Source organism: Capsicum annuum, chromosome 11, assembly GCF_002878395.1.
Source record: "Capsicum annuum cultivar UCD-10X-F1 chromosome 11, UCD10Xv1.1, whole genome shotgun sequence".
In the NCBI taxonomy this organism is placed as follows: Eukaryota; Viridiplantae; Streptophyta; class Magnoliopsida; order Solanales; family Solanaceae; genus Capsicum; species Capsicum annuum.
The window spans coordinates 61,775,667-61,799,373 of NC_061121.1; the positions used below are offsets into that span (position 1 = coordinate 61,775,667).

General features: G+C 35.8%; 1 protein-coding gene across 1 annotated transcript; it reads left to right on the plus strand.

The window, feature by feature from the left end:
- The first annotated feature begins 8,401 nt into the window (after positions 1-8,401).
- Positions 8,402-22,937, plus strand: LOC107847907 (dual-specificity RNA methyltransferase RlmN). The gene is made up of 9 exons (XM_016692505.2): positions 8,402-8,768; positions 8,949-9,025; positions 10,210-10,312; positions 10,527-10,624; positions 10,946-11,076; positions 11,159-11,267; positions 11,638-11,829; positions 11,918-12,054; positions 22,480-22,937. Exons 1-9 carry the CDS (start codon positions 8,537-8,539, stop codon positions 22,766-22,768), a joined length of 1,368 nt encoding a protein of 455 aa, XP_016547991.1. The 5' UTR covers positions 8,402-8,536; the 3' UTR covers positions 22,769-22,937.
- The last annotated feature ends 770 nt before the right edge of the window (positions 22,938-23,707 follow it).

Consider the following 23,707-nt stretch of genomic DNA (forward strand, 5'->3'; position numbering starts at 1 on the left):
AATATTGGTAGGTTTTCTTTTTCCTTGTATATATGAAAAAAAAGTCCTAAAATATATCACAGTATAAAATTTTTATTCTTAATTTTATCCTTATTCGAACAATGCAGAATTATTATTAATCCTAATGACTTCATATTAGATGAAATTATTTTTTATACGTACTATGACTCTTAGAACTTCTAATGGTAATCAGGTTCTAATTCCTTTGCTGGTAGGAATAAGTAGGATGCTAGGATTCAATTTAGTTACTTGGCATTTATCCATACTTTATTTTAAAGTAAGTATTGAACAATAAGTGGTCTCTATATTTTATTTCATGGCGTTTTTTTTTGTAATTTTGTGTTACATTATATATAATCTGATTTTGTACTCCAACCTTTATTTGCATATGTAGCACATGAGTACTAGCAGCTTTGAACTTCTACGTTTTTTTTTTAATTTTAATTCAAATCGTCTTTACGTTATTTCAATTTCATTATTTGTGACTCAGTTGTTCTAAGTTTGATTCAATTGTTGATTATATACGATTGACATATAAATTGGAATGATTCATTATCAATCTGAAGGCAGATTCGAGCAACTTTATGAGCAGCTATTCCCTATGGATCCTGATGAGCAGCTAAGAAAGGAACTTGCTTGTTATCTTTCAATACAACTGGCCCTGTTGGAGCTCTTTATTTGTGATATACTAAAGTTGTTTTTTGCAGTGATCTCCCTTTATCTTTCAAAGCTTCGTCAGAAGGCCTAAAACTATGACAAGGTAACACATTCAAACATATGGTCTATTTGAATTTGTTTATCTTATTTTGACTTAAAATTGTTTGTCTGATTTTGACTTAGATATTTTTTAAACTTATGGCAAGGTAATTTTTTAGATTCATGCAACTAATTTGTTAACGACTTTAGAAATATTGTTTGAACTTTTTGCCCTTTATTAAAAAATTTTACTTTAGACAAAATCGTCTTTTCACTATTTTTTCTAATATTTAAGAGTTAAAAATTAATTAAATATATTTAGTCATTAGAATTTCACTATTTTTCCTTAACTTAAGAGTTAAAAATTAATAAAATATATTTATTGTAAAACTTTTCCTTATTAGAAGTCATAAAAATTAGTGACAACTAATATTTTTGCATTAGTTTAACAATTATAAATCAACTAAATTTGATTTTAAGAATATTTGAAAAATCTAAAAATAAATATAAAACTATTAGAAAAAGAAAAATTTAAGAAGTATGAGATTTTAAAATTTTTTAAATATGTAATAATAATGTAATCAATAATTTTTTAAAAATTTAACTTTAAAAATAAGAAAAGATTTTAAATATAAAAAAATAAAAAATAATAATAGTACTACAAATATAGTTCAAATCGATACGTCTCTCTTAACTCTAGCAGCAAAGAAAAGAGGTATTGCATGACAAATGCAAAAATGACAATTCATTTACCTCTTGTAAGTATGGGCTTTGAGCTGTACGTGACAAAAGAGTTTTAAAATGAGATTTAGGTGACACAAATCTTAATTATTGAGAGGAGGTGACAATTACTTTATTATGGATTAAGAAAGTTTGGTAAGTTTGAGAATAACCTAGAAGTTTTTAAATTTACACTTTAGTCCAAATGTTTACCTAATATAACAGGAAACGGAGGAAAAAAAAAGCACATTTCTCTCTCTTCTCATCCATTGTTGTTTTCTCTCTCAGCAATTTTTGTTAATCATTGTTGTTGTTGCTTTATTCATCATCTTCTGCTTCATCATCATCATTTTCTACTTCATTATCATCTTCATCCTCTTCTTGTTAACCATTTTTTGTTGTTGTTACCGCTACTGTTGCTAGTTGACCAATTTCTTAGGTTAAATTTTATTTCATACATCACTTTCCACTTTGGCATTACTATATAGAAAACTTTGATAAGTCAAATTATGATTTTTAGTTAAATTTTTCATCTGGGTAACTGCTATTGTGCAGTTTTTTCAACAATGGATAGAACCCGATTATGAATCTAACATAAGAGCCATCTGTTTAAATAGATAAATCATCTATTGCGACAGATGAGACATTTGTTACAACGGAAGACTGATGTGTTGGATTCATATTTATGGTTCTATAAGCCTTAACATGAATCGAACAGATAGGTCATCTATTTAAATAGATTAGTTATCTAGTGTACCGTGATAAATATCTGTTGCAACAGATTATTAACCTGTTGCAACAGAACCTGAACTCGATTCCAACAGACCTGTTGTCTGTTGCAACAGATTATTAACCTATTCTAGCAGAACCTAAACTCAATTCCAATGGACAGTAAATATTTGTTGCAATATATTAGTAATCTGCTGTAATAGAACCTGACCTCAATTTCAACATATCGTCATCTGTTGCAACAGTAAGTCATCTGTCGCAACAGGTTAATTATTTGTTGCAATATGTCACTCATCTGTTGGAATCAGCTTCAAAGGTGCCTCAGTACTGTAACATCAATCCCAACAGATATATAGTTTGTTGTAACATATGATTCACTTATTACAGCAGATGACTCATCTGTTGAAATCATCTTCAGGAGAGTAACATGAATCCCAACAGGTAAGTAATTTGTTGCGACTAATTACACATCTGTTGAAATTCATTTACGGCACTATTAAATCATTAACTTTTTTTTAATAAATGACTTTAGGTACCACTAATGGAGGGATCAATAATAATAGGGGCAGATTGTCATAGTCAATGGATCGAGAAGAGCAATCGATATGTATGGCGTTGGAACGAGGGTGAAATGCTAGAGACGATAGCTATGACAGTCCAAAGTGATGTTTCGTATGATGATTTTATGAAATTAATCATCAGTTATTGTGGACTGAATTATCAATCGAAAGAACTCGTCATCAATTACATACACAACTTCTTTGAAAATCAGAGGGTACTGACTTTCAAGATAATTGATCAGGTTTGGTTGCGTGCTTATCTTAGTGATTCATCCAAGCCGGTGTTAAGTGTGTTCGTAGTTGAAAATACGAGAGAGAATGAGAACCAGAACGTAGAAGAACAACAACAACAACAAGACATCTTTGATGATAGGTTAGATGATTTAGACATGAATATTTCAGATGATGATCAAACACCTAGGCCCGTTGATGCGACCAATACGATGGGTAGTTTTTCTCAATCGACACAATCTGGAAATCTTTAAGACGACGGGGTCGGCTTTTTTATTGGAATGTCATTCAAGGACAGGAATGAACTATCTACCTCTTTGTTTATTTTGCTTAAAAAAAGATTTCAGAATAAAAAAGGTGATTAATTCGAGCAGTGTCTTTTGCTTCAAATGTGCTAATGTGAACTACTAGTGGTGGTTGAGAGTGGTGAAGTACGCAAGTTCTGATATTCATCATTCATAAACATGAAAAGCATTACACATGTGAATCAGAGCATATCTCGGGCCAAAATCCTCACGCCACGGCAAAGATCCTCGGTGAATATTTCAGGAGTAGTTTCCCTGATAACAAAGGCCCTTCAACAAGGGTTATGGCCAATCAACTCTTTACGGAATTGGGTGTCCTGGTCACCTATTGGAAGATATATGCGGCCATGGGAATTGCCAAGGACTTGGTTAGGGGGACACACGAGCATGGGTATGCAGTCCTGGAGGCCTACCGTTACATGATTGAGTCCACAAATCCTGGAAGTAATACGACATTACATATTGATGAAAATACAAGGTTCAAGTACTTTATTGTATCCTATGGTGCTTGGATTCAAGGTTTTTGACATTTCGAGAAAAGGCATAGCCATCGTCTGTACCTTCTTGAGGAGTAGGTATAATAGAGTTCTGCTAGCGGCGGCAGCGCGACGGTAGCACAGAATGCGAAGAATCACATCTTCCCTGTCGCTCTTTGTGTAGCGGACAAGGAATGTGATGTCTTTTATGGATTGTTTTGAACAACTACGAAGCTGCGTCGAAGATACCAAAGAGTTATGTTTTGTTTTGGATAGGCACCCAAGTATTCCAAAGATGAGTTCAATTTTTTTCATTTCAGCTTACTTTGGTTGTTGCATCAGACATCTTGGAGAGAACATTTAGACCAACTATCACAACGAAATGGTTGTGACCATTTTTTATAGAGCAGCTAAAGCGTATTGTAGAGAAGAGTTTTTAGACTATTTCAATCAAATAATAGATGCGAATCCCAAGGTAGCATAACTTTTCATACATGTCGGTTTAGAGATATGGAGCCGGGCATTCTGTCCGAGAGATAGGTACATTTTTATGAATTTAATCTGTCTCTGAAGTTCCCACACCGTGTCGTGCAAAATAGTAATGTCTCAAACAGGATCATCCATATCTAAAACATGCATGAATTGATAAATGTAAAGAAAAAGAGTCCAAATGTAATACAACTTATCTTACCAATTGGTAGATTAACACAAAAAAAAAAAAAACTTACCTCAACGAGAATGGAATATGCTCTTTGAAGAGAAGTGGTTGAAGATGTCACACGAAAATAAATAATGCAAAAAATAAATAAAGTTTAGTAGAATGAATAGATTAAGGAGGGACCTATTTATAGAGGATTGAATTTGGATGTGTCAGGCCAAAAGGCATGAATGTTAAATTCCATTGTATTAATTACATTTAAACTTGTGGCATTTTGTTTTCTGTGAAAAGTTGCAACTTTTTCTTTTACATTAATACTTCTAACCTTTTAAAAATAGTTTTAAGACTTGATAACAATCGTTATTATGAAGCTGTTGCAACAGATCATCCATCTATCACAATAGATTTACCATCTATTGCAATAGATTATCTGTATATATAACAGATGGTCTGTCAAAACAGATTTACTATCTGTTGCAACAGATGGTTTGTATGTGCAATAAATGAGACATCTATTGCAACATATGTATTATCTGTTGTGACAGATGGACTATCTTTTGGAGATATTTTGATTTATTCTAACAACTGATTCATCAGTTGCAACAGATGGAGAATCTAATTCATCAACTATTTTGAATGTGTTAGATAAAAAGTCACGACTACCTCTTTTTAATAGTTATCAAATGAGTGCAGATGAATAAACATTGTCTGATCTGTCGCAATAGATTTACCTTCTATTACAACATATAGATTATCTGTTGCGACAGATGGACCATATGTTGGAGGAGATGTTTTGATTTCTTCTAACAGCTGATTCATCAGTTGCACCATATGGAAAATTTGGTTCATCAGCTGTTTTAAATGTATGAGATAAAAAGTCATGACTCTTCACCTCTTTTTTAATAGTCATCATATGCGTGCAGATGAATAAATAATGTCTGGTCTGTCGCAACATATGGATTATCTGTTGCGACAGATAGACCATTTATTAGAGGAGATGTTTTGATTTTTTCCAATTATTGATTCATCAGTTGCAATCGATGGAGATTTTGATTCATCAACTGTTTTGAATGTGTTAAGATAAAAAGTCACGACTCTTCACACCTCTTCTTTAATAGTCATCACATGCGTGCAGATGAATAAACAACACTGTCTGACATGTCTTGATGGGGTAGAAAGAATAAAGTGCGTGCAATAGATCCACTTTTATGCGTGAGAGTTATGTATTATTAATTAGGCTACCGCGATAGACATACATAAAGTGCAATGATTTTGTGAATGCAGTTTTTTACCGGTTAGACACTGATCTTTCAAATAAGATCCTGCATTGTACAGTTTAGTTTGATAGGTACGAACTGATAAGATCGAAGGGTTCTAAGACGGTGGTGTCGATACCCTATTACAATTTAATGACGGTCTATGCTCATGTTTATGTGTTAAGTTTTGGGAAGGGTTTAAGGTTTTGGCGGCAGTGTAAATATTCAATAGTGATTGGACCGATTTTAATGGCGCAATGGACTTCTTGAAAGGCCTTCGAAGCCTCATACTGCAGCAAACAATGATGGAACCAATAGAAATTCTCCTAGTCCAAATTTATATGAATGGATTGATGGAGGAGACTTTTATATAGCAGAAGTTGCATGGAAGAATACATGTGAGGGAAGGGGGAGGTGGAGAAAGCCATATAGCATCTCAGACCTTGTTTAAGAGGAAACACATAGAAACAAGTAAGGAACATGTAGCGAATATGGCTAATGAAATTGACATGAAAAATGAAAAAACTGGATGAGCTTCAAATATGGAAGTGTATCCAAATATAAAAATTCGTCTGTCGTTGAAAAAAAAAAGAATAGTCAACAGGACTGGAGCAGGACACTTTGCTCGAGAATGCAACTAGTGAGCGTGGCCTCAATGAAGACTCTCACAAAGTGCAGGACCAGAACTATAAGGAAGAAGCTTTGCGAGCACAGAAAATTAATACGATTGTCAGTCAGAATTAAAACTTGAACCAATAACTCCTGAATTAAAAATAAGGAAAGTCAAGACGTCAATTTCTGAAGTCTAACTTAAATGCCATGCCTTCTATTTGTGGCTATGATCAGGTCAATGACAGTAGACATAAAAAGGTCTGAAGTTGGGCAGAAATCCCATGCCTTGTTGTTTTCACTGCCTTTGACCTGACCAGAGCCATAAACAGGAGGCATAGGATGCAAGTTTAACTTGAGAAATTACCACCTTAGCTTGATCCCGTATTTTTAATTCAGGAGTAGTTGGTTCAGATTTCAATTCTGACCGACAATCTTACCACCTTTTGTGTTCGCAAAGCTGCTTCCTTAGAGTTCTGGTCCTGTATTTTGTGGGTCTTTATTGAGTCCATGCTCGCTAGTTGCAGTCTCTTGCAAAGTGACTAGCTCCATTCCTCTTGACCATTCTTTTTTTTCTTGAACGACTGATGGATTTTCATTTTTGGATACACTTACCTTGAATAATCTTACCTTGTTAACAATGCCAAGTAATCTGTTCGAGTACTCTTTGACTGTCTCGGAGTCTTTCATTCTCTGCAACTCGAACTCTCTTATTAAATCTAGTATTTGCATTCCTTGAATTCTTTCATCTCCAACATATTTCTTTTTCAGATAATCCCAAATTTCCTTTGGTGGTATGAGAGACATAATTCTTGTAAAAATAGTTGTTGAAACAAAAGCAAACAGAGTTGCCTTCGCCTTGAACTTCGTGATTTTCTTTTCCTTGTGACTCTTGATTTGGGCCATGGTGAGATTATTTGGCAGTGGATTAATTTCATAATCCTCTTCCACAACTTCCCATAGATTAAGAGCCCCCAAGTAAGTTTTCATTTTCACAATCCATAATTGATAATTTTCACCATAAAAAACGGATGGAGCCATTCGTGAAAAACTATTTTCAAAATCCATCTCTTCACTCATAGGTCCTCAAGAAAAATAGCTCTAGATACCATTGTTGGTTTTAATAGAGATGAGTTAGAGAAAAAACAAGAATTTTTTTTTGTAAAGCTGTGTATTTTATTGAACATCAACTCCTCCTTAAATAGTGCTGTTACAACTAAAAATAGATTAAACCCACCATAAAAGAAAACCTATTTGTTACCATAAATAATAACTAATCGGTCTCCTACAACAAATAAGAATTTCAATTGAGTAGGAATTGTATGTAAAGCAAAAAAAGAGAAAATCAAAAAATAAATCGCGTGCATTATTTATTAAAATCACTTTTAACAACTTTTACAAACATTAATGACTATTAGTGCTCCACAGTCCAAAAAAAAAAGAGAAAATCAAAAAATAAATCGCATGTATTATTCGTTAAAATCACTTTTAACAACTTTTACAAACATTAATGACTATTAGTGCTCCACAGTCCACATGATAAACATTCCTACTTTAAGTGTGAGCTCAAACTTAAAAAGATGATTATGATCCTTTTCTAGTATATCTTTTGTGAAACTTTGTTTTCTTGATTTTAAGTCAACCTCATCTTTTTTAACATATTCAATTGTCATGATATTCTGCATGGATTGGCGCATTGTGAAGTCTACTCCTAATATTAATATATGATAAAAATAACTTGAGGTGATCTTCACATTTTATGCATCGGAGCATGTAGCATTTAGTGAACCACTTTCATAAAAGACCTTTTCTGATCCAAAGAGCACGTAATTTTCCAAGTTCAATTAAGACTTACCGAGAATAATCAATGAGCAAAAACTGATCGCCAAACCACCAAAGGATATGCCATATTGAATGAGTTCATCCCTTAATCAAAAGTCTCGAATTCGAATTATGAGTACGGAAGAATATGTAGTAAGGAATACTTTCCTCATATGGTATCCGAATTAATCATGTTCTAATGCAGTTATTGGACACTAGCTGGAAAATAAAAAATAATAATTTTTTTTTTAAATTACAAAAATGATAATTTTTTTTTAAAAAAATTAAAAAATGTAATGTGTCTTGCCGGGAGTTGAACACGCGGCCATTGCTAGGAAGGCAATTATCCTAACCGTTGGACTACAAAGTACTACTGTTTTACTTGCATCGCAATATGCTATATCTAACTTGACTTTTGTTTACCCAAATTCCAGTTAACAAAATCTCCCTAGCATGCTGTAGAAGTGAGTGTGTGATGTATCTGAGGATGAGGCGAATTCGCTTCTCCGGCGGCAGCAGCAATAACTGTACTTTGGTAGGAACAGCTTTTCCCTTCACCAATTCCACAACTCTTTGTCCATTAAAACCCAAATCTTTTCTAAAACTCCTTCCTTCAACAACACCTCTTCTCTTTACAACTCCCCATTATCGTTTTGTTACTTCAGCTCAACATTCTTCTACCTCTCACATTCTGTCGACACCTTCTGGTAAGTACCCTTTTGTTGCTGGGATCGAAATAATCAGGGCATCATGCAGAAGCTAATAATTGGGAACCTAAACAACGATAAATCCGATGATAAAGAAAAAGTACTAAAACTAGATACTTATAATGTTTTTGTTTTTGTTTTTGTGTTTACTTTTTCTTTTCTTTCTCTTTTTGTATGTAGGAGGTGAGAGACAAAATGGGTATTTATTGAAAGATTCAAAAGTGGTTTTGAAAGGGATGAGATATACTGATCTTGAGGTATGTTTATATCAGTTGTTGGCTGTGTACAAATTTGAGTAAAGTTGAAATCTTGGTACTGATTCTGATCAATAGTACTGATTAAAGGTTCAGTATTGTTTTTTGTGTCTTTGAGATGAAGCTCACTCACTTGGTAAGTGTATTTCGGTTGGTCCTGCTGTATATTTTTGTTAAGCGAATTGATATTTGAGTTTGGTTACTATCTGTTGTTTGTACTCGATTATCTTATTATCTTGTTGTGATTAATTTTGCCATGGCTTCTTCGTTTCTGTTATTTCTTTTTCCGTACAGCTTTGGATTATCTTTTTCCTTGAGCTGAGAGTCTATCGAAACAGCCTCTCTACCTCCAAGGTAGGAGTAGGGTCTGTTTATACTCTACCCTACTTTGTGGGACTATACTAGGTATGTTGTTGTTTTTGGGTTGATATATAAGGAAAGCTGCAATCTTGATAGTAATTTAGTCTTGTTTACTGCTTAAGGATTCAAACTTGGTTCGTGTTCTTGAGATTAAGGATAATTTTATGTTTGTCATGGGGCTTTGGTTAGCCCAACTACCATAGGCTAGCTACTTCTAGCCCTTCCATTCTGCTGTAGTTTTTGTTTGTATTGGTCCTGAATGAACATATCAAACAAAGGAGAACAGTATAAGCCCTTCTCCAGCCTGAGAGTCAAGCTATCCTCAGCAAATCGGACATAAGCAAAGATGTGTTTCATACTTTCATGGCATGTGAATTTGGGTTATTCCTGTTTTGTATTTTAAAACTTAGTTGAAATTTGAGGAAATATACTCCTTCTCAGTTATTATTGCTTAAAGGTTCAAAGCTGTTCTGGATTTATGAGATTAAGCCCCGTGTCATGGTATTTGTACTTCGATTGTTTCTTCCATGTATTAGGATGGTAGGATTGTTTTGCTTTCTTTTGCTCACTTGTATATATGGATTCAGTACAACATATGTGCTGATTTTCGCTTAATGCATACAACCATTACCTTCTCCCCCCAAAAAAGAAGTTAGTGTTGCAGATTTTTGAGGGAAGTTTCATGATTGAGAAGGGTTTATCTTGTTCATGGCTTAAGCTATAATTTTGTTTTGGAATTTGAGATCAATTTTGATATTTGTGTTTGATTCTATTGGTCAACGGCCCACCGTAGTTATAAAAGGTCGCTCTGCTTTCTTGTTTAACAGAATTGGGTTCAATCGCATGGTTATAGGCCTGCTCAGGCTCTGATGTTATGGAAACGTCTGTATGGGGATAATATTTGGGCGCAATGCAGTGAGGAATTAGAAGGTTTATTTTGCCTTCCCATACATATACTCTTGCTATCAAAGTTTGTGTGTTGAATGTGTTGATTGATTTATTGCTTATTGAAATGAAAGGGTTCTGAATGTTTGTTGGGATCTTCCTATATGTGAACTTTGCAGTATTTACCTATAAATATCTAGATAGTTGATGGTAGTTACAGCTGAGTAGGTTATGTATCACAATGTTACATTTTTTCCAGGTTTGAATAAAGATTTCAGGAAAATGTTGAGTGAACATGCTGAATTTAAGACGTTAAACTTGAAAGAAATTCTGACAGCCTCTGATGGAACTAAAAAGGTATATGGCTTGTGTCATATGTAGAATTTCAGTTATTGGGATATTTATAGTTTCTATGGAGCCATCTATTTTGAAGGGGAGCCTTGGAGTAACTGGTAAATTTGTTGCCATGTTACCAAGAGGTCACGGGTTCAAGCCTTGGAAACAGCCCCTGGCAAAAATGTATGGTAAGGTTGCGTACAATAGACCCTCGTGGTCGGGCCCTTCCCCACCCCTGCACATAGAGGGGGCTTTAGTACACCGAGCTGCCCCTTTTTTATTTTATGGAGCTATCTATTTTCTTTTTGATTCATCACTTAATAAATAGAACTCACAGGGCAGATATTATTCAAGTTGGAAGATGGTCTGGTGATAGAAACTGTTCTGATACCTTGTGAGCGGGGCAGGAACACCGTCTGTATATCTAGTCAAGTAGGTTGTTCCATGAATTGCCAGTTTTGCTACACTGGCAGGTAAGCTGTAGCAGTTTGGTTGTTTTTCCAATTTACAGCTCTTGAATTGGCTCCCTTTGATTGTACATGAATCTATTTGCAGAATGGGTTTGAAGAGAAACTTATCTACTTCTGAGATAGTTGAGCAGGCTGTTTTAGCTCGACGGTTGTTATCCAGTGAAGTTGGGCCAATTAGCAATGTTGTCTTTATGGTATGTGTATAATTGATGTGATTTCCTGAACTGAACATGTAATTTACTTTTTTACAGATACCTCCCAAAATTTAACCAGTATTACCATTTATTAACTTCTGGTTTGCTGAACACCCTTGCTTGATGCAAGGTGACCAGCTTTGCTAATATTGCTGAAGCCATCTTCCTTTGTGACCTTCATGGTACTCACTGTTATTTAATTAAGCATCGTGGTTGTATCACTATATTATAAAATCTTGTTTGTGATTTTTGCTCTACGTTACGAGGAAATAGAACAAAGACCTTTTGTCCCTTCTTCCTTAATTTTTTCTGTTATACTAAGCAATCACTAGTTGCTATTAGCAAATTTTGATCAAATAACTGACTCCAGGGAATGGGAGAACCACTTCACAACATTGAGAATGTCTTAAAAGCTGCAGATATTTTGGTAGATGATCAAGGGCTTCATTTTAGTCCTCGGAAGGTCACCGTTTCTACAAGTGGGCTTGTGCCCCAGCTTAAGCGATTTCTTCGTGAGTCCAATTGTGCTTTGGCAGTCAGTTTGAATGCTACAACCAATGAGGTATTTCCCTCGAGCAACTCAGTTCTTGGGATGAAAATGGAGAAACAAATAACGTCATATTTTGATTCAAACTTGAGAAATATTGCAGGTCAGAAGTTGGATTATGCCAATTAACCGCAAATTTAACTTGAACTTGCTTCTTGGAACATTAAGAGAGGAGCTTCAATCAAAACATAAGTACAAAGTTCTGTTTGAGTATGTAATGCTTGCTGGAGTTAATGATAGGTATATACCTTGTTTTTTCCTTCAATGGTATTTTATTTTAGTACCAGTGTATTTTTTGAACATAAATAGTCCTTCAATCTTTGTGAGATGTGCTCTAGTTTCTGCCATTAGTTTGGTGTCAAATCGTTCTCCCAAACACTCATCATTGTTGTTTCTTTGGTTACCAGTTGATTCATCTGGAGGAATTTATTTCCTCTCAAAATTCAAACTGAAAATGATACAAGACTAACAAGGAAGGCACGAAAAACACTCCAAATCAGTCCACAAATCTTAAGGATTCGAGGACCAAGATGGAGACCACTATCGGATTCACTACCAACAATAAGATTACAAGATATAGTGGTGTATTTGACACCAAATCAGCAGTCCAAACTAAAATTAACCACAATATATGATGAACAAGAAGACACAAGATTCGAATTTAACAATAACAACAAGAACACAAGATTACAACACAACAATAAACAAGATTACATGAAGGTAAAAGGATAGATAGATAGACCACATGAAGGTATAATCTTAAGAACCCAAGAATGGACAATCTTGGACCCTTAACACTACACACAACAATAAACCTATCTCTTACAAAGATACAAGTTCGGATTCCGCCTCCCAAGCATCAATGTTTCCAAGCACACACAATCACTAGTGATTCCACACTAGATCTTGCCCTAGTTTCGGTTGGTGGCTTTTCCAAGCCCTAACTATGGTGTTCCAAGTCTTACAAGACTTACAATAATATCCCAAAAACTCCTAATGGAATCCCTAACATGTTACTTATATAGTTATTACAAAATGAAAGCTAAAAATGATCAAAAGGCCCTTAAGTGATGGGCTCCCATCAAGTGTAGCCCAAGTGTAGTGTTTGGACTGTTTTGGGTGCATAATTAGGTCCTCTTTGGATCTTCAATTGAACACACCAAGTCTCGGATCCAACACGCACTCTCATAAATCCATGTCCGGGATTATTCTTGTATAAGAAAATCCCTCTTAAGTTAAGGCTCCCAAATATCTTCTTATCTGCCTTTGACTAAAGGTAAGCTGCTTGCCGCACAATATCAATAGAAAAAAATGCTTGTATTCTTATATGGGGAGATTGCTCTGTTGGGTTCATAGAAGTGTGAATGAGAAATGGAGAAGAAATGGTGGAGGAAAAGGAGACACCCAAATTGGAAAGTGTACTCCTAATTTGGAAAGCTTACTCTTTCTCCCACATTGGTGGAAGAAGAGAACTTTTTAGTGTTTATATCGTGAAACACTTACTCTACATGATAAGTGAGGCAAGGAAATAGAGATGCCTCGCGCCGTCGTCGCTCGGCTCGGCTTCAGCTTCGGATTCGGAAAATAATCGATCGATGAGATCTTTCTTTTTGGACAAATTTTATTTGACAAAATCTGAACAATGATGAAAAACGCAGGAAATATTTCTAAGTTTTAATCCTCCATTTACATGCAGTAACAGTGACGCGATGCTACTGTTTTACATGAACAGTGACGCGTGAACAATGACACAGAACAGTTGCACTGCTTCGGAAATGTTGCATTGCTTCAGAACTGGTGCACCGTTTTATTTTACTTAACTGAACTGATGCACTGGTTGAATAAATAGATGCAACCATTCAGCAAAAGACACACTGATTCATAGAAAGATATGGCTGTTCAGGAAAGGATGTAATCTTTGATGAACAGACATGAATTTACAGCAAAGGTGCAGCCTTTGGAGTGAACCATTGCCTCCTTTCTAAAGAGGCATCTTGTGGCTATAAATAACCTGGTTTTCATCCACAGGTTAGAGATAGAAACTATAGAAATTTTCAGATTAAAAACTTCTTCTTCTCGTCTTAAAAATACTCTAAGTGTGATCATTCAAACCGTGAGTGTGTTCGAATAATCCGCCTATTTGAGGTACCGCTATAGTCGGATTGAAGGCCATTTTATCCTGGGAGGAAGATTCCATAACCTCGGGTACAGTGAGGGGAATTATTCCTTGAGAAAAATCCATGAATTCGGACGACTTGGCCTTAATCATTTTTGTTTCATCTTTATTTTCTGAAAAATAAATATACCTCTTGAAAAGGTCATTTTGATCTTGTGTTGAGGGTATTTAATACTTCATTGTGTTCTTGTTCATACTTGAACTCGAGTTGAAGTTATTGTTGCAATATACAGATTCTGCATACTCGAATGTATTGTGGAAAATAACAATCTTAAGGAATAAGTTCTTACAGAATCTGTATTGCTTGTTTTTGGAGATTAAAGCTTAGGCTTTCTACTCCGCTTGAATTTAACTAGTGATTAGAAGACAAAATCTTCATCACGAGTTAAGGTTCACTCGGTTGACGATTCGAAGTAATAAAAACTTCATCGTTAACTAGAAACAAGAAGAAGAGTTTAAAGTTATCCAACTTTATAAATAGTATTCTGAAAAATACTAAGTTTTCTGTCTTGTGGTGATAGGAAAAAATGACAATTGAAACGTCTGTGGAGGCAAATAATATTGCCACATCAAGTCGCACAAATGCTCCGCCAACGATGGCACCGGCGGAGAAGCCCGAAAAATTTTCGGGCATTGACTTCTAGCGGTGGCAACAAAAGATGTTCTTTTACGTTACCACTTTATGTCTACAACGGTTTACTAGTGAAGACGCTCCCGAGGTTCCCGAGGAAACCTCGGACTAAGACCGCTTCGTTATTGTAGAAGCTTGGAAACATTCGGATTTCCTTTGCAGGAACTGTATTCTGAGTGGTCTCCAAGACGACCTCTATAATGTCTATAGTGAAACCAAGACATCAAAGGAACTGTGGGGGGCACTTGAACGGAAATATAAAACGGAGGATGCGGGAATTAAGAAATTTCTTGTTGCACGATTCCTGGACTTCAAAATGATTGATAGCAAATCTGTTGTCTCTCAAGTACAGGAGTTGCAAGTCATCGTACATGATCTCCTAGCAGAAGGTTTAATTGTGAATGATGCTTTCCAAGTAGCAGCGATAATTGAGAAGCTACCACCTTTGTGGAAAGACTTCAAAAACTACTTAAAGCATAAACGCAAGGAGATGACCGTTGAAGATCTTATTGTCCGACTTCGTATTGAAGAGGACAATAAAGGTGCCGAAAGAAGGTCAAAGGGAAATTCTACAATGAATGGAGCACATATTGTAGAAGATGGCCAAAACAACTCGAAGAAAAGAAAGAAAGTTGAACATGGAAGCAATCAACCCAAGAAAAAGTTCAAGGGAAAATGCTTCAATTGTGGCAAAATTGGCCACAAGTCTACAGATTGTCGAGCCCCAAAGAAAGGCAAGAAAAAGTACAAGCGAATATGATTGAGTCCAACCAAGAATATGATGATTTGTGTGCTATGTTCACGGAATGCAACTTGGTGGGGAATCCACGCGAATGGTGGATGGATTCAGGTGCCACACGCCATGTTTGCGCAAACAAAGAGTTGTCGTCATTTGCTCCGGCTCAAGCATAAGAAATGCTTTACATGGCCAACTCCGCTACTGCCAAGGTGGAGGGAACAGGAAAAATTTGCCTAAAGATGACTTCCGGCAAGGTCTTGACACTGAACAATGTGTTATATGTTCCGGAGTTACGTAGGAATTTAATTTCTGTTTCACTCCTAGCTAAGAACGGATTTAAATGTGTAACCGATTCTGGAAAAATTGTAGTGAGCAAAGGAGAAATGTATGTAGGAAAAGGCTATCTCACGAAGGGCCTTTATAAGATGAATGTAATGACTGTTAAAATGAATAAAAGTTTGAATTCGTCTTATTTGCTTGAGTCTTATGATTTATGGCATGAACGTTTAGGCCATGTCAATTACAAAACGTTACGAAAATTGATTAACTTAGAAGTTTTGCCAAACTTTGAGTGTAATAAATCAAAATGTCAAACGTGTGTGGAATCAAAGTATGCAAAACATCCTTATAAGTCCGTTGAAAGGAATTCGAATCCCTTAAACTAAATACACGCTGACATTTGTGATATGAAGTCAACACCATCTCGTGGTGGAAAAAAGTATTTCATAACTTTTATTGATGATTGCACTAGATATTGTTATGTCTACTTGCTAAATAGTAAGGATGAAGCAATAGATACGTTTAGGCAATATAAAACTGAAGTTGAAAATCAGTTAGACTAAAAGATCAAAATGACAAGAAGTGATAGGGGCGGAGAATATGAATCTCCCTTTGCGCAAATATGTGTAGAGAATGGAATAATCCATCAAACTACGGCCCCGTATTCACCTCAATCTAATGGAATTGCGGAAAGAAAAAATCGAACTTTGAAGGAAATGATGAATGCCTTACTTGTAAGTTCTGGTTTACCGCAAAACTTATGGGGGGAGGCTATCCTTACGGTCAATTGTATACTCAACAGAGTTCCCCATAGTAAGACAATCAATTCCTTACGAAAAATGGAAAGGAAGGAAACCTAACTTGAAATATTTCAAAGTGTGGGGGTGTCTAGTGAAGGTTCAAGTTCCTATATCTAAAAAGGTTAAGATAGGGCCTAAAACGGTGGACTGCGTGTTCATAGGATATGCTAAAAGCAGTAAAGCATGTCGATTTTTGGTTCATAAATCCGAACATCCGGATATAAATGAAAATACGGTAATTGAATCAGATAATGCTGAATTCTTTGAAAACGTTTACCCGTATAAAATTAGACATGAACAGTCTAGTGGAGGATCTAAACGACCTCGAGATGAACCAAGTGAGAATGTACATAATGAAGAAAATCCAAGATGTAGTACACGTCAAAGAACGTGAACTTTGTTTGGGTCGGATTTTGTAACATTTCTCTTAGAAAATGAACCTCAAACATTTAAAGAAGCAATGTCATCGTCAGACTCATCCTTTTGGAAAGAGGAAGTCAATAGTAAGATAGATTCAATTTTAAGCAACCATTTATGAGAATTGGTTGACCTTCCCCCAGGAAATAAGCCTTTAGGTTCTAAATGGATCTTCAAAAGGAAAATGAAGGCGGATGGTACTATTGACAAATACAAGGCAAGACTTGTAGTAAAAGGCTTCAAACAGAAGGAAGGCCTTGATTACTTTGATACATACTTGCCAGTAACAAGGATAACATCGATTCGAATGTTAATTGCCTTAGTGGCGGTATATGATCTTCAAATCCATCAAATAGATGTGAAAACCGCATTCCTAAATAGAGATGTGGGAGAAGAAATTTACATGGAACAACCTGAGGGTTTTGTGGTTCCAGGAAAGGAAAACAAGGTGTGTAAACTTATCAAATCACTATATGGACTAAAGCAAGCACCAAAACAATGGCATGCGAAGTTTGACCAAATCATGTTGGCAAACGGATTCAAAATAAATGAATGTGATAAATGTTTTTATATTAAAGACACTCCAAATCACCAAGTCATTGTATGTTTATATGTGGATGATATGTTGATCATCAGTAGAGACATTTCTGATATAAATGCAACAAAACAAATGCTCGAGAGCAAGTTTGATGTGAAGGACCTTGGAGTTGCAGATGTGATCTTAGTTATAAGAATCCATCGAACTCCACAAGGGCTAGCATTGTCACAGTCTCATTATATCGAAAAGGTACTTGACAAGTTCAAGTATATGGAATTCGGTATTGCCAAGACTCCATTGGATGCGAGCTTTGCACTTCGAAAGAATGAAGGTGAAAGTGACTCGCAATTGGAGTACACAAGAGTATTGGGATGTTTAATGTATATAATGAATTGTACACGGCCAGACATAGCATGCGCTATTAGTAAATTGAGTCGGTACACGAGTAATCCCAACAAAACTCACTGGATGGCAATGAAAAGAGTTTTGGGGTATCTTAAATACACTCAAAACTATGCTTTGCATTATAATAAATATCCTGCGGTACTTGAAGGATATAGTGATGCAAATTGGATCACCGGATCTAACGAAGTAAAATCCACAAGTGGATATGTATTTACTATCGGTGAAGGAGCAGTTTCTTGGAAATCATCCAAACAGACCTGTATCGCTCTCTCTACAATGGAATCTGAATTTATCACTTTAGATAAAGCCGGTGAAGAAGCAAAATGGCTCCGGAATTTCTTGGAAGATATTCCGTATTGGCCCAAGCCAGTATGATACACTGTGATAGCCAAGCGGCAATAGGTAGGGCAGGGAGCATGATGTATAACGATAAATCTCGTCATATAAGACGAAGACATAATACCGTAAGAGAACTTCTCTCTAGTGGAATTATCACTGTAGACTATGTAAAGTCAAAGGATAATGTGTCGGATTCACTTACAAAAGGCCTATCTAGAGAAGGAGTAGAAAGAACATCCAAGGGAATGGGTTTAAGGCCTAGGACAAGTCAGCATGGCGGTAACTCAACTTACCAGACTGGAGATCCCAAGAGCTAGGTTCAAGGAGATCAAACAAAGTTGTGTCTGACAGGTTCAACATTGTCAATTACCCAACCCATTCTCATGATGTAGACAATGTATAGTAAACAAGGATAAGACTTAAGGTGAAAAGTCTTTTAATGATTATCTAAATTTGGCAGATTTGACCAAATAGTTTAATCTATAGGATTGAACGTTTAGAAATCACCTATGTGTGGGCGAAGTGGAAGCCGCTTCAAAAAGAATGTTAGTAAAGGCCTATTCTCTAAGCTCTCATGAAAACCAGGATGTGTTCATGGCTGAAAAGAACAAAATCGTAAGAACCATAAACGGTAAAAGGCTGGTTGTGTGACATGTGTTGTCTAGATGTACATTAAAGCTCGATGGTTCAAAGGTATCAAATCTACCGATTGACCGAGTGCATCCGATGCATGTTCACTACGGAAAGTTCAAAGGGAAACCCACTTATCCAGATGCAATCAGTCTTTGCTTGATGATCACATACTTGTCCGTAAAACTTTTTACGAAAAATAGCCATTCCCTATTCATGTGGGGGATTGTTGGGTTCATAGAAGTGTGAATGAGAAATGGAGAAGAAATAGTGGAGGAAAAGGAGACATCTAAATTGGAAAGTGTACTCCTAATTTGGAAAGCTTACTCTTCCTCCCACATTGGTGGAAGAAGAGAACTTTTTAGTATTTATATTGTGAAACACTTATTCCACATGGTAAGTGAGGCAAGGAAATAGAGATGCCTCGCGCCGTCGTCGCTCGGCTCGGCTTCGGCTTCGGATTCGGAAAATAATCGATCGATTAGATCTTTCTTTTTGGACAAATTTTATTTGACAAAATTTGAACGATGATGAAAAACGCAGGAAATATTTCTGAGTTTTAATCCTCCATTTACATGCAGTAACAGTGACGCGATGCTATTGTTTTACGTGAACAGTGACGCGTGAACAGTGACACAGAACAATTGCACTGCTTTGGAAATGTTGCATTGCTTCAGAACTGGTGCACTGTTTTATGTTACTTAACTGAACTGATGCACTGGTTGAATAAACAGATGCAACCATTCAGCAAAAGACACACTGATTCATAGAAAGATATGACTGTTCAGGAAAGGATGCAATCTTTGATGAACAGACATGAATTTACAGCAAAGGTGCAACCTTTGGAGTGAACCATTGCCTCCTTTCTAAAGAGGCATCTTGTGGCTATAAATAACCTGGTTTTCATCCACAGGTTAGAGATAGAAAATACAGAAATTTCCAGATTAAAAACTTCTTTTTGTCTTAAAAATACTCTAAGTGTGATCATTCAAACCGTGAGTGTGTTCGAAGAATCCGCCTATTTGAGGTACTGCTATAGTCGGATTGAAGACCATTTTATCTTGGGAGGAAGATTTTATAACCTCGGGTACAGTGAGGGGAATTATTCCTTAAGGAAAATCCGTGAATTCGGACGACTTGGCCTTAATCATTTTTGTTTCATCTTTATTTTCTAAAAAATAAATATACCTCTTGGAAAGGTCATTTTAATCTTGTGTTGAGGGTATTTAATACTTCATTGTGTTCTTGTTAATTCTTGAACTCGAGTTGAAGTTATTGTTGCAATATACAGATTCTGCATACCCGAATGTATTGTGGAAAATAACATACTCATGTTGGGTAGTTTCATGCTAAATGAGCTTTCTTCTCTCTCTTTAATATCTTGCTCCTTTAATAGACCTACGTTGCTCGGGCTCTCGAAAAATGTCTACGGGTGCATGTCGGATTCTTCAAAAGTAGTGTATTTTTGGAGAATCCGACACAATTGCAGCATCAAAAGTGAAGAGTCCGCGCAGTTTGGCTCTGTGTTTTCGAAATGTTGAGTGAAAATATATAGGAAAATGACGGGGTTCTTATTTTAAAGATGGAAAAGAGTTGTTTTTTCATGGAGTTTCTAGAGAATTTTACATATGAAAAAGTGACTCAAAGAAACTAAAGAGAGAGAGGGCGAGCAGTTGGGAGGTCTTCTGATTTTGTCAAGGATTTCTCATGTTCTCTTTTCAAATGGGCAAACCTGCAAGATGACTGATGTCCGCATCATTTTGCTATCCACTTACAAAACCCTTCCTTTAATATGATGAGTGTGCTGGTAGTTTGGATTAGTTCCGTTTGATGTGATCAAAAGTTACCATCTTTTGCAAAGATAAAGGACTATTTGTGTTCATGGCTATATAAATAAGGATCAAAATATACCTAGATAAAGAAAAGGGATCAAAATACACCGACAGAACACAAGGATTAATTGGGGCTTTTCTCATTTCTAAAACATGCCTTTTTGTAAAGCTATGCCCTTGTTATAAATTTATTTATCTTTTCAGTCTAATAGAATGCGTAACCTGGAGATAGGAAGGGTAATGGCTCTGTGGTTGGACTTAATAGGTGCTGTAGCAGTTAAATTGTCCTAGTTACCTTTTAAGTCTAAAGCAAAAAGAAGAAGGGACACTACAAATGTAATTTTGCTTTCTTTGCTGATGTGCAAGTTTCTCTAGGTTGCATTAGCTACTCTTCTCCTGCAGAATCTGGTCTATAGTGTTACATTTAACCCTTTCAACTTTTCTACCACGTGTTGTATCATGGTAGGGGTAAGGTCTGCATACACTCTATCCTCACTGATCCCACTTTGTGAATTACACTAGTTATGTTGTTGCTGTTGTACCAATGTGATTTGTGCAAGATAAAGTTGGTCATTCTTGTGCGAGACAATTATGTCGAGAAAGAGCATTACTCATACTCATGTAATTCTAGTCATCTAGAAGTGATTCTTGTCTTCTTGATGAAGATAACTAGCTATAAAACGTGGAAGAAAATTAAAATGTATTTATTTGTAGAGAAAATTAAGTGGGAGGTGACAAAAAAGTCTTTAAATTAAAAATGGTGACAACTACTTCATTTAAATTGTGATTAAGTTAATTAGGGTGTAAAGTGTAATTTTTAAGAATTTTTTAATTTTTTAAAAAGTCCTCCAACTCCAAATTTCAAATTTTAAAGTTTCCCCCTTTTTCTAATCTTTCAATCTTTCTTTTCTTTTTCTTTCTCCCCATCTTCTTATTTTTTTCTCTCTAAATTTTCCTTTTCTTCCATCTTCTCTTCTTCTTTTTCTTTCTCTTCTCATTCCGTTCTTCCCTTTTTAATTTTTATGGACTATTTTAAAAAAATTTAGAAGTTTGAAAAGAAATTTTTTGATTTCTTTTAAAAATGAATGGAGAAATAATTTAGCAAATTCAGCAACTACGAGAGTTGCTTCAGCAACAACGGTAATTGCTGCAACTACTACTATTAGTTGTTGTGTTACAACATCGAAGTTGCTGTAGCAATTATCGAATAGTTGCTGCAGCAACTTCGATACTTAATTTCTGAAAAAAAAGATCTGATTAGAGGCGGAGCCCACGAAAAAGTGATATTTATGGTAAAAATGGAGGTGGTGGTGCTGGTGGTGACGTCGAATGAGAAAATGACATTTGTTGTGGTGTTGATAGTGACGGTGGTAGAGGAGAAAAAGGAAAATAGGCGATAGTTATGTAGAGGGAGGAAATAATGGTGAATCTGGAAGAGGAGGCAATGGTAGTGATTGTGATAGTGGAGGAAGAGGAGGTGGCGGCGGCAACAAAAAGGGTGTGGGGAGGAGTGGTGGTGATGGTGTAGGGATCTTTGTGTAAATATGAGGTAGAAATCTTTGTGTAAATAATAAAACTTGAGGGTTTTAAAATTAGTGTCATTAACACTAATCTTAAAATTATCACCTCTACTCAATATTTAAGACTTGTGTCACTCTTTTTTAGTTTTGAGACTTTTTTGTTACCCTTAATTAATTTGCCCTTATTTGTATTAGTTGGGGAATGTTTCTTTTTGATGATTTTTGTAGATATTTAGCCCCTCCAGATATGAGTTTTTCCAGAATCAATTGGCTTGACGGCTTGCTCCGTCAAGTAGAATAATGATATTCTCTTTGCTTGCTGTATCTTGTATATTCTCATAGTTGAAATTTTATTGCAGCGTTAAGGATGCAAAGAGACTAATCGATCTTGTCCAGGGCATTCCATGCAAGATTAACCTGATCTCTTTTAACCCTCATTCTGGATCCGTCTTCAAACCAACTAAAAAGGAGAAGATAATTGAGTTCAGAAACATTCTTGCTGAAGCAGGATGCGTTGTGCTTTTTCGATGGAGTAGAGGAGATGATCAAATGGCTGCTTGTGGCCAATTAGGTAAACCAGGTGAAATCCAAGCCCCCTTGCTTCGAGTTCCTTCTCAATTTCAAGCACTACTTGAAGCGGCAACGTGATTTGGGTGCTGTTTTCCATGCATGTTCATTCTGGTTTGTCCAAAATGTCGCACAATTTCAGTTTTTTATGCTCATGAAATCTGTCACTCTTGTTCAAGTTAGATTGTGTATACAGTACTTTTAGGCTTGTACTCTACAATTTTCTTTTAAGGTCGCGTTGTTTTTTTTATTTGCAATCCAAAAAGCTGTGAGGGCCTTGAGATTGGAAGTAGCATTTTAAATTTGAGAATGTAGAGTTCTGAGAGCAGCTCCTTGAGCTACTTACAGAGATCTTTATTAGGCATTATGATGATGATGTTTTGGTTGAAGTTGAGAATAAAATGTTTGAACTTGAAAGAGTATTTGGAGGTTGAAATTGTGTCTCCGCACCCTTACCAACAAGAAGAAAAACAACCTATCATTTGATATTCTACGCAACCTAGTGTTTTAGCGAATTTGACTTACGAGTTGCTCGAGTGAAACGGGTTGTCTAACATGTTCCAAGGGAAGCAGTAAGACAATAAATAATGAACATGTTGATTTAATGTGGAAAGCATTCGACTCATAAAAAGTGTAAAAATCACAACCCGTATCTTTGTAGGATTTAACCCCAATTCACTAAACACAATGAGCCCATCAACAAAAGATTACAAACTCATATGAGGAATTATAAACTGTAATTTTTAATATTCAACAATCTCCCTGTACTGTTGAGTTCAAGTTTTCCAACTTGAATATCAGATTACAAAGTTCTTGCCATCGTAGGAACTAACTCTAATTCCTAATAACACAAAAGGTTTTTTAAACTCCTTAATCAGTTTATACACACTGGCACTAAGAAAGCATGAATATTACAACTCGCTTTGAACAACACTCAAAATTGGAGTCAAGAACGCTAAAACATAGTCCTATAGAACAGGTTCTTCAATCTGGTTCTTCGTATTCGTAGCACTTGGATAG